At 36.1% G+C, this 13,142-nt stretch overlaps 1 protein-coding gene across 1 annotated transcript in view; it reads left to right on the top strand.

The window, feature by feature from the left end:
- The window catches only part of csmd1a (CUB and Sushi multiple domains 1a), a 1,090,750-nt gene that overhangs the window by 266,984 nt on the left and 810,624 nt on the right, over nucleotides 1-13,142 (top strand). The window contains exon 2 of the mRNA XM_061964242.1: nucleotides 1,293-1,509. Within this exon, the coding sequence (XP_061820226.1) occupies nucleotides 1,293-1,509 (217 nt within the window). The remainder of the gene's footprint in view (nucleotides 1-1,292; nucleotides 1,510-13,142) is intronic.

Below are 13,142 nucleotides of genomic sequence, written 5' to 3'. Positions count from 1 at the left end.
CAGGTCCAACGCATGTTTTTTGTACTATTTTTATACAAAATTACTGCAGAGCAGACTCACCATTTATATAAGTCATATGCCTCTATAGGCATTTGACCACAATTTCTAAACACACCAAACACATTGGGTCGTCTTTAAAGTATAACAAAAAAAACACTTTGTTTCCCATCTTGGCTAAAAAAACTTGTTTTATTTATTAACTTTCCTCCTTCTCAGTCTCATGTTAACTTCTGGTATCTGGAGTAGAGTAACAGCAGAGTACAGGGTTTCTTAAGGCTGGTGTTTTCTGGAGAGTCAATTAGTGAGCAGCTAGGACACTTCTCCACCAATAAGCCTATTAGCTTCCTTCGTCGCAGGCAAACAATAGCAATTGAAGAGCGACGGAGAGTGTTTTTGCAGCTGGAACTGATCAATGTGTTACAGCAGTCACTTTTATAGCATGTGTTGATCTGAAATCAGGGGAGAAGGCATTCCCAAAAGTGGGCTATTCACCCTGACTCTGAGCTCATGTAAAATGTTTTGGACAAATAAAGGTGCACATTTTTTTTGTGTGTAGACAAGAGGGCATGACACAGGAGGTCAGGTTGCAGCTATACAGTTATAACAAATGCTGATCTGAAATCAGAGAAGGTGTTGGCGAAAGAGGTCTGTTCACCCTCTGAACAAGCCATATATACAGTCTATACAGATTGGAAACATTGTCATGTAAATAGCTTTGTGACAGGGCCTGCAGACGGATGTTAAGTACATAGACAGAAAAAAAAACGTAATAATAATTTATATATAATACACAATTTCTATCTTAGGCAGCACGGTGGCACAGGGGTTAGTGCATGTGCCACACAATACGAAGGTCCAGAGTAGTCCTGAGTTCAATCCCGGGCTCGGGATCTTTCTGTGTGGAGTTTGCATGTTCTCCCTGTGACTGCGTGGGTTCCCTCCGGGTACTCCGGCTTCCTCCCACCACCAAAGACATGCACCTGGGGATAGGTTGATTGGCAACACTAAATTGGCCCTAGTGTGTGAATATGAGTGTGAATGTTGTCTGTCTATCTGTTTTGGGCCTGCGATGAGGTGGCGACTTGTCCAGGGTGTACGCCGCCTTCCGCCCGAATGCAGCTGAGATAGGCTCCAGCACCCCCCACAAACCCCCAAAAGGGACAAGCGGTAGAAAATTAATGGATGGATGGAACTTCTATCGTGGTCACACAGCTATAGTGTGAACTATGAAATAATACTGTATTAAGGACGAGAAGTCGAAAATCCTGATTTTGTTGTGTGCTTTTTTTCAGCTGAATCCTGCGGTGGCGTAATCCAAGGCCTGAACGGAACGATAGAATCGCCTGGTTTCCCCCATGGCTATCCCAACTACGCCAACTGTACGTGGCTGATAATAACAGGGGAGCGAAATAGGATCCAGCTCACCTTTGTCACGCTGGCACTGGAGGAAGACTTTGATATTGTGTCTGTATATGATGGACAACCATCGCCTGGGAACCTAAAACTGAGGTTAGAAATCCTGATTTTGTTGTCTGATCTTCTTCACACAGAAGGTGTCATTTCTCCCGCTGACACATATTTTCTGTCACACACAACCTCCTTATGCAGAACAATGCTGGAATGTGTGCATTGTTTTTCATACTTACAGTATCTTATTTGAATGTACAATGCAATGTCAGCTTGAATATGAGTGTATTTTAAAGCTAAATAATAACATTTTAGTCTTTTTCATGGTGAAAAAGCACCGGTGCTAGTGTGTAGACCACTGGTTCTGAGCTGGTCTCATCCTTGGATCCACATGGTATCCTGGTCATTGAGCCATGACCCACTTTTATAGAAGTCAAGGTAAGAAAATGTTTCAATATTTTTTTTTTTCAAAAATGTGCCTTTAAAAACAGGACAATACATGCAGTTAAAACAAACTACAATTAAATAGTGTGCTCAATTTCAGATCACATATATTATCAAGTAATTGATATGTGTAATAATAGTTAATTAAAGGGGACTTGTGATTTATATTTAAAACATTTCCTTGTGGTCTCGATCAGTGGTTCACAAACTTTTTTCAATAAGTACCACCTCAAAAAACACACCACCATAATGACCAACATTAAAATACAGTAGCGTAGTAGGCCTGAGTATTCATTAAAACAAGGCAGATATTTTATTTAACAAGTATAGTTAATTTTTTGGGCCATTATAACATTACACAGAGTTTGAACAGTAACACAGTGTTTGAATATAGGAAATAAAACACTGTACTTTAACAAAAGTGATTATTTGGCGTACCACTAGATGGAACTTGTGTACTAATGTGTAATGAATAAGCTTTAGTATAACATTTTCTTCAAAGCATTATTGCCACAGTTACTTTGAAAAAGTAATCTGTTCACTGGTTACTCTTTCAAAAAAGTAACTAAGTTACTTGACTGATCACTGTATTTTAAGAGGTGTATGTAACCTAACTTGCACGTTAGGTTACAAGTTACTTTATCTTTAACTGACAAAAAGTAATAATAATGTCTCTGTATGTACATTTTTTAACTGGGGGGACCAAACTATCAGCAAATGATTTTAAATCAATGCGATGTTTTCAACTACATGCCTTTATCAAAATGTTTTATGTAAACATATTTTTATAATAACTCTAATGTAAACAATTCTAAAAAACATTCAAACATATTTACCTGAACATAATCTAAGTTACTACTCTGTCATTGTAGGCAATCATGGTCTGATCGGGGGCCTATTTGGGGGCCCAAAGCAGTCATTGGGTCTTGCTAAATAAAAATAAAAAAACACAACATGATTTACCATGTTATTACAAACTACCATACCAGTTGCACACTATTGCAAAATTAGTATCCATCCCATTTTTTTTTTACTGTCATTGATAGGAACATTAATCAACATCTAGTTAAAGTTAAAGTTAAAGTCCTAATGATAGTCACACACACACTAGGAATGGTGAAATTATCCAAGTGTAGTTTAACATTCAAAAGGCCTTGTAACCATTTTGAAAACGCATCACTCACCACAATACTTATGCATTGTACACTGTAGAGCACAAACATTCAGTGTCACATCTAGGATAGTTTGAAAAAAAACTTGTTATTTTTCTATTTGCCTCTTTACTTGGGTAATTCCACTTAATTTTCATAAAAATGTTTCAATCTCCCTGATTCAAGTCTGCACAAAGCAAAGGTATTGGACTGCGTGAGACAGGGGGGATTTTGAAACAATCACAGTTGATTAAGCATTTTGATGTATTATTAACATCACAAATTAAGACCAAAAAAATAAATAATAATAATAATAATTAAAAAAATAATAATAATTATATATATATATATATATATATATATATATATATATATATATATATATATATATATATATATATATATATATATATATATATATATATATATATACCTGTGTGTGTGTATATATATATATATATATATATATATATATATATATACATATATATATATATACATATATATATATATATATATACATATATATATATATATATATACCTGTGTGTGTATATATATATATATATATATATATATATATATATATACCTGTGTGTGTATATATATATATATATATATATATATATATATATATATATATATATATATATATATATATATATATATATATATATATATATAAACGTTGTTATTAATAGAACACAAATGTATTTCTCGTTTTTTGAAACATCTAAGAGTCCCTAGAAATCGTACGCCTCTGTATTTAATCACCGCTATTCACGTGAGTTGTCCTTGTGATAACAATGTGACCTGTGGCACGCGCGCAATCAGTCCCCGAGATGCAAGAAGAGAGCAAATACACATTGTTGCTAAGGGAAATTATAAAAACAGTAATGCACGGTGATTTTTGATAATAATCTTTAATTCTAATATTGGTTTTGTAATTAATAACTCTTTAGATTACTCGTTACTGGAAAAACATGGTCATATTAGGGTAACAGCATTACTGGCATCACTGATCCACAGTCACATTTATAACCTACTTTCTGCTTATGTCTGCAAGATTTTTAGTTTTGTTGAGGTGTTTCCAGATTACAAATAAAACCACGCCCCACCTTCCCCAAAAGTATCATAATATATCTTTTGACAATGTACACTGTTTACTGTATTCTCAGGACAAGGTATTTAAGCCACACCCACCAAATCTTAGAAGAAAAAAATGTTTTTACATGTATTAGCCACATCGGACTATAAGATGCAGATATATACATGTACATTGTGAAATGAGATAATTGCATACCTTATGGTTTCCAAACGGTGCCTGTGTCACAGCAGTAAAACGGCTGATCAAACAAAACAGAAGTCATCGTCAAGGACCCACTTGCTGTGGAAGCTAGCTCTCCAATCAGCGAAACAGACTAAATAACCCCACGGTGAGATTTTGGTGAATTTAGGAAATTGACACAATAAAAAAAGAATGCCATTGTAAGTTATTAATACGAACACAGACACTTGGAAACATTTTAGCATATTTGCTAATGACACTAACTTGATTACATTACGATAGCACATACAAACATGCATGACAACACTCCTGCAGACATCACACATGGGACGGTTAAGAAAGTAGGAATTGTTTTAGTTATATTGTAAAACTTACAAACGTTGCTTGGAGTGATAAATGAATAATACTACCGGTTCAAGGCACCATACAGGAAGTATGTATTCAACCCTCAGCCCCTGCAGTGAGTAAACACCTCCAAAAGATGGCGCCATAGCACAAGCAATAACACATATTTTCATTGTCTATGTCGGTGTAATATGGAAACTATTTGTTGAATAAAAAACATCATAGCTTTATAGGTCGCAGGCTTCAAAGCGTTGCAGTTCAAAGTAGCAGCTTACGGTCCGGAAAATACAATGGATAACATATCTTGAAGACCGTTATTTTTTTTCCAGACACGGTCAAAAATATACTTCATGAACTTAATATAGATTCACCCGTTCACAACATTAAGTATACCTCCAAAATCTCAGATTGATACAGCACTGCATCAACATTTTTTTTAGCAGCTTTAATATTACTGCATGTCGGTGACATTGTGCGCATGCCAAAATTAGATTAAAATAATACTTTATCTTACCCTTTCTTGCATATCCTCAAACTCAGCTGGCGTCATGCAGAGCTCCTCCCCATGATAGGTCTACTTATTGTCCAAATAAGTACATTCACCTCGCTCTGACGTCACAACTCAGCCAGACTCCAAAAGGCAGCGTTCAGAGGCATTCAAAACTGCATTGAAGCTCACACCCAAATGCATGAACCTTATGATTTTACGCTTTGGCATTGTTTAACACAAGTATCGCATTTTTAAATCGAAAAATACGAAAATCATCATAGGTCCCCTTTAATATTTGTATATTCCAAAGGAAAAATAGCATATGGAAACTTTATTAACATTGATTTATTTAGAAAACAAATAAAAAACAGTAACCCACTGAGAATAGACCTTCAATTTTTTTATTGTTTAAAACCACTAAATGAAGGGATCTGAGGTTGTGTCTTAAAGAGATGAGTATAATTACTGCAAATTGTAGCTTTAGTTGTGATCACTCTTCATATAGGATAAACAAGCTACAACGATATGCCAATGTTTTCATCATTAACACGATGGGGCCAGAATGCCAGAGAAGTTATAAGGCATTGCTGAACTGGCAGCATCAGTATTTGGTGATTTGTTGCAGTGCAGGAAGGGTCGTTAGAGCAGCGTTCACAGAGTTGGCTCGCTGTGGGGAGCTTATTCATCACAGAGTTTGTGTGTAGGAGGGACGAGATGGGAAGGCACACAGTGTTTGAGCTTGGTTGTTATTTTTTTGTTAAAGAGTTATACCCAGCAGCTTTATTATGTCGCTGAGTGAGAAGAACACCTATTTATTGGTTTGCCAGAGAGGGATAAAAACACTGCTGACTTTACTGAGCCAGAAAGTGAAAATTCAGATGCAGATCTAAATGTACTGTATCAGGATTAATTAAAAGAAGAAAAAGGAAGGTTGTTGTTGTATGCTTTTTTGCAGTTAGTCGTCACTCAACAAGATTGTCTACACAGTATGTGAACGCCATAATAAGGCACTATTTGTGTGTATGTATGTGTGTGTGTGTGTATATATATATATATATATATATATATATATATATATATATATATATTTACACAGTATAAATATATATATACATATATATATACACAGTATATACATACATATATATATATATATATACATATATATATATATATATATACATACATATATATATATATATATATATATATATATATATATATATATATATATATATATATATATATACATACACATATACATACATACTTACATATATACACACATACATACATACATATATATACATATATATATATATATATATATATATATATATATATATATATATATATACACATATATACATACATACACACATGCATATATATAAACATACATACACACATGCATATAAATATATATATATATGTGTGTGTGTGTGTGTGTGTGTGTGTGTGTATATATGAATGTGTATATATATATATATATATATATATATATATATATACACACACACACACATACATAGATATATATATATATATATATATATATATATATATATATATATATATATATATATATATATATACACACACACAAACACACACACACACACACACACACACACACACACACACACACACACACACACACACATACTACTACTACTACATATACTTTTTCCCTAAGAAAAAACCTGAAAAAGACTGGTTCTCTTACTGTATATTTGAGGTTTAGAGATGTATACATCCAAACCAACAGGTTATGCCAAACGTCTTTTTGGCAAGCTCGTCAGAGCTTTTCTTCCTTTCACTCATACACACACCAATGACCTGGAAGAGACATATATCCATCCTTCCCTCTGTCCATCCACACGTTTAAGAATATTATATCTGGGAACTGACAGTCTAACATGGGCCAACTTGTCAAGCTAGGCAGCTCGTGTGTGTTTATGTAGTGTGTGTGTTCATAAGCTTGCTTGATGCTGAGATCTTGGGCCAATCATTGCTGTGTGTGTAGACCTTACACAAGGTGAGTTGACAGATGTGCCAACAGTTTCCAGTGAAGTACAGCTGTGTAGCGACAACAGTAGAGACAACGTCTACCAGCAGCTCACCTGCGCTTGTCCCCTTGGAGCAATTTTCACATCCCTTCCTGGGATGGTCTTTTCTTTCACTCCACTTTGTTCTTTTTCCATTGAAAGCAGCTCTTTAACATAACACACTTCCAGGTGTCAATTAGTACACATTTTTTAAATTGCAGCTAAAGCTCTGTGCCTCTCGACATAATTATAAATATTGAAAATAAATATATAAAAACTTTTTAAATGTCATTTATTATATATTCTTTGTTTCTGCCTTTTTCTATACCCAGGTTTAGGTCCTTTAAAACAGACTTTTAAAAAAAAATCCCCGAACTGCTTTTGAGTGTAGACCACGGATTACTAATTGACGGACTGGGGACCAAGTCCGGACCCAGATGTCGTCCTATACCTACCATTCCAGGTGATAAACACAGTGACTAAATGGGGACAGCAAAAATAGTGCTTTCAACCCAGAATGTACAGACTCGGTTATGTTTATTCTTTCATCTGGTAGTGCAAAACTAGTTAGTCTAATGTCCAGAGACGATGGCTCTGATAAAACAAGATGAAATGCTTCTCTGATACAACACAGTTTTTGACCTGACATACACACTCATGTTTGAACTGATCCATCCATCCATCCATCCATTGTCTACCGCTTATTCCCTTTTGGGTCGCGGGGGGCGCTGGAGCCTATCTCAGCTACAATCGGGCGAAAGGCGGGGTACACCCTGGACAAGTCGCCACCTCATCGCAGGGCCAACACAGATAGACAAACAACATTCACACTCACATTCACACATTAGGGCCAATTTAGTGTTGCCAATCAACTTATCCCCAGGTGCATGTCTTTGGAAGTGGGAGGAATTCCTCCAAATAAATGTTGCATTACATTACAGCATCCTCTTTGAACTGATACTACAAAAATAAGCACTTGTAGACCCTAATATAAAATAATATAAACAGTCCTGATGCAGTAAATATGTGGTTCTTAAAACAAACCGAGACAAACTGTACATATACAAGTACATATACATACATACACTCATGCATATAATCACGTTTCATCAAACGTAAACAGGGTAACACATGGCACACTGACAAAGCTTAACCTATTATTACTATAACAATCTACAAGGTTAATATAGTCTGCTTCTCTTTCTTCCCCTTCATTTATATGCTTTCTTTTGTATTTCAAATTAACATTACATATATGTATTGTTGCATTTGAACAATTGTATTGTTGATAATAGAGGTAAATTATTGGTATTGTTCATTATCAATAGTGCTATTTCTATTGGTATTTGTATTGCTCCATGTGTAGTGTAATAATGTTCATTTTCATTTCTGTATTATTATTCATTTCACTAACTGCTTCTTTGCTATCACTTTTACCATCTTATTTGTACATATATTTGCTGATGTTGTTCTATTGCTGTTGTTGTTGTTGTATTTGCTGTTGTTGTCTCTCTGTCTCATACTTGCCAACCCTCCTGAATTTTCCGGCAGACTCCCGAAATTCAGTGCCTCTCCCGAATACCTCTCGGGACAAATATTCTCTCGAAAATCTCCCGATTTTCAGCCGGAGCTGGAGGCCATGCCCCCTCCAGCTCCATGCGGACCTGAGTGAGGATAGCCTTTTTTCATGTCCGCTTTCCCACAATATAAACAGCGTGCCTGCCCAATCACGTTATTCCATACGAGGAGTCCTGCATACCGCCGATGAGCATGGTGCAGATGGAGAAGATTTTCTCGGCGTCCGTGTTGGCGCACACGTTGCCAAAGCCGACGCTGGTCAGGCTGCTGAGGGTGAAATAGAGGGCGGTGATGTACGAGCTGCGCACTGACGGCCCGCCGACCGTGTTGTCGACGTAGGGCATCTCCAGGCGTTTGCCCAGCTCATGGAGCCATCCTTGGAGAAGAGACGGGAGGACAACAGGGTGACAAGAACTAAATCATCCAGAGATAAATTGTATTTTTATGTTTATCTTACCTAAAAATAAATATATTTATTAATGAAAAAAAAAAACTAAATACATTTTTACTATATTTTGCTAAAAACATCAACATTAATTGTATTTTTATTTGTATTTTTTCTGACTCCTTATTACATACAGCCATAGAATTATACACTAAAATAAACATATTTGAAATAATTAATTTTAAATGATCATAATAATTGACTCTTGAACGCATCATAAAAATCCCCTCAACTCCCCCCAAAATGGATTAACTCGCTGGAATAAAAAAAGACAATATAACATACATCCATAAACGTGGACGCATGTGAAAAAGTGCAATATATTTATCTGTACAGTAACCTATTTATTTATTTATTTTTATATGCACCTTATTGCTTTTTTTATCCTGCACTACCATGAGCTAATGAAATGAAATGTTGTTCTTATCTGTGCTGTAAAGTTCAAATTTGAATGACAATAAAAAGGAAGTCTAAGTCTAAGTCTAAGTCTAATTCATTTAAATTGACCATAATTAATTATTAAAATAATTGCTTGTTTATCAACAACTTTAGCATTTTATTCATTACATTTTGAAGCTCTCAGAAGCCAAGTTATGTTATATTCCTTAAGATTTATTTATGCAAGTTTGAAGTATCAATTATCTAAAAACAGTTTTGTTTGCATATTTTCAGGATGTAGGTATATATGTATATATATATATATATATATATATATATATATATATATATATATATATATGAAATACTTGACTTGGTGAATTCTAGCTGTAAATATACTCCTCCCCTCTTAACCATGCCCCCGACCACGCCCCCTCTCCCAACCACGCCCCCGGTCCACCCCCAACCACGCCCCCCCACAACTCCCGAAATCGGAGGTCTCAAGGTTGGCAAGTATGCTCTGTCTTATCCCCCTCATGTCCCCACAATTTCCCCCCTCTGTCTTCTTTTTTTCTCTTTCTACCCCATCCTGCTGCACCAAATGAAAATATAAATCCATTTAATAAAGTTAAATACAAATAAGGCAACAAGAGAAGTATCCCACACTTCTCTTTTGTAAAGTAAATTTGTACAGCCGATATGGGCATCTACATCAACATTATGATTTGCCTGAGAAGCTGGACAGGACAAAAAACAAAAAAAAATCAGGGGGTGTCCAAATGCGGTCGAGGGGCAATTTTCAGCCTTCACATTGTTTTTGCGAAGGAGAGGTCAGGGCTCTGGAACTTCACGGGAATAAATGTTCTCCATCTGGGCATTTTGGATTTTAGTCAAATACCGTTGGTGTAGACAATAAAGCAGCTCCTTGGGCTTGATTCGTACAAAGGAATCTCGGAAATCAACTGCCCCTTAGCTTGTTCTGAATGGAATTCGACCAACATTTGAAGTCACACATTTTTTTCCAGGCGCCATCTTTACTGCGGCATGCCAGCCTGCAAATGCGCTTTCATTAGCAAACAGAGATGACACACCGGTCAATGGTGTGAAAATACCAGTATATGTTTGGATATAACCCGTGTACATGGTGAAGCCATCCATAGGGGTGGCAGCTTTAACCCTTTACCACTTGCTGGCTGCATCTTTGGTGTTAATTTGCCTTGGAGTTTTTGTTTTTTTTGACACCCACATTATTGCAAAGAGTGTGTCCAGAAGTCTCACAAGCACTGTAAAATACCGGCAGAGTGAGTGCTTTATTGGATGTTTCTGGAACCACCAAGTGTCATTTAGATCAAGTGACTAAGCTGCAAGTTGTGTATGTATGTGTCCAAACAGGCTGGATGGTTCTGAGGACATGCTGCAGTTCTCTCTGGTGTGTAATGCACACACAACCCACTCTTTCCACCTTAAGCCGGATGTCAGGAGCTATTCAAGTCATCCCCTCGATGCTTATTTGAGTGTAATTTGCAACTAGATGATTCTATTCACACATGTAACAATTTACGCTTCATACCCACTAGTCCCGTATTCACAAACAAACATATTTTAGGCAGCCTCATCTACAAAGGAGGTGTTTGATGGCTTGGGTTTGTTTTTATTTCCACAATTTTGGAGATACCAGCATTTGTTTTTAGCAGTTTTTATTTCATACAAAATAATATTACCAGTACTTTGCACTTTATTATACTATAAGTTTGCATGTATGACCTGAATTGCCTTTTTTATTGGCTTTGTTCAGTCAGTCAGAAGTGTTCTTTTTAGATATTTAATAATATAACCTAATAAAAAGACTGCAACATAAAAAGAGTGACTGCTGGTATTTCACATTATAAATTTGACATTCATGTATTCTAAAAAAAAACTTTTTATATTACAAATGAAATTTGTTTATCACTGTAATTTCAGGGCTATAAAGTGCACCTAAATATAAGCCGCACCCACTTAATTTTTGGAAACATTTTATTTTGTACACAGGTCTTTTAACACATTGTAAAAGGGTTGTACGGTATACCGGTACTAGTAAAGTACCGCGGTACTAATTAATCAAAAACGGTACTATAATCCCTTCGAAAAATAACGGTTCCCTTTTATTTAAATTTTTTTTAACGGGCATGACGGCTCGCTGTTGTCACGTTGTGACATTGCTGATTTCACAAGCAGAGGAGCATGTTGGGCAGCGCACAATCACAGAGTACTTACAAACAGACACGGTGTGTCGACAGAAAAGGGAGAATGGACGCATTTTGGCTTAAAAACTAACAATAAAGGTGAAGCTATAACACTAAAACGCCGCTATACAAGAGGGGATTTAAGACATGGCTAGCTAGCTAGCGGCTAACATCCATCTGCAGTTGGCAGTGTTTTAGCTACTTCTAAATCACCAATCCTCGCCTCCATGGCGACAAATAAAGTAAGTTTCTTACAAGTATCATCCCTGCAGGACAAGCTAAACATGCTTCACTACACACCGTAGGAGGATACAATAGGTCACCGCTAATATCAAGCTAGCGCTCCTCAATGTAAACAAATGCCATGGGTGGATCGACACCTGACATCCACTGTAATGATGCCAAGTACAAGAGCGTATCTAGTTGATACTATAATGATTACATCCATATGTTTTATCGTCACAAAAATATTTTTTTACTTTAATATGTCCCTGCACACATGAGGACTTTGAATACGACCAATGTATGATCCTGTAACTACTAGGGACGGCGTGGCGCAGTGGAAGAATGGCCGTGCGCGACCCGAGGGTCCCTGGTTCAATCCCCACCTAGTACCAACCTCGTCATGTCCGTTGTGTCCTGAGCAAGACACTTCACCCTTGCTCCTGATGGGTGCTGGTTAGCGCCTTGCATGGCAGCTCCCTCCATCAGTGTGTGAATGTGTGTGTGAATGGGTAAATGTGGAAGTAGTGTCAAAGCGCTTTGAGTACCTTGAAGGTAGAAAAGCGCTATACAAGTACAACCCATTTACTTGGTATCGGATCGATACCCAAATTGATGATATCACCCAAAACTAAAGCAAAGCAACCAAACAGAAGAATAAGTGATTATTACATTTTAACAGAAGTGTAGATAGAACATGTTAAAACATAAATTAACCAGATATTAACAGTAAATGAACAAGTTGATTAATAATCCATTTTCTACAGCTTGTCCCTCATCATTTTGACTAAATAATAGAATGATAAATGACACAATAAGTTACTGCATACGTCAGCAGCCAATTAGGAGCCTTTGTTTGCTTACTTAATACTAAAAGACAAGTTGTCTAGGATCTACACTATTTTTATTTAAGGCCAGAATTGTTCTTCGATTGCAATAAAAAACGTATGTTTAATGTATTGTAAAATTTTTTTTTGTTAAAATAAAGCCAATAATGCTATTTAGAAAAGTATCAAAAAGTATTGAAAAGTATTGAAATACACTTTGGTACCGGTACCAAATTATTGGTATCAGGACAACCCTACATTGACATGAAAATATTTACACAAGCGCTTGTGTTC

Source organism: Nerophis lumbriciformis, linkage group LG06, assembly GCF_033978685.3.
Source record: "Nerophis lumbriciformis linkage group LG06, RoL_Nlum_v2.1, whole genome shotgun sequence".
Lineage (NCBI taxonomy): Eukaryota > Metazoa > Chordata > Actinopteri > Syngnathiformes > Syngnathidae > Nerophis > Nerophis lumbriciformis.
Note: the sequence above shows the minus strand (reverse complement) of the source record. Positions and strands in the feature narration are given on the sequence as shown.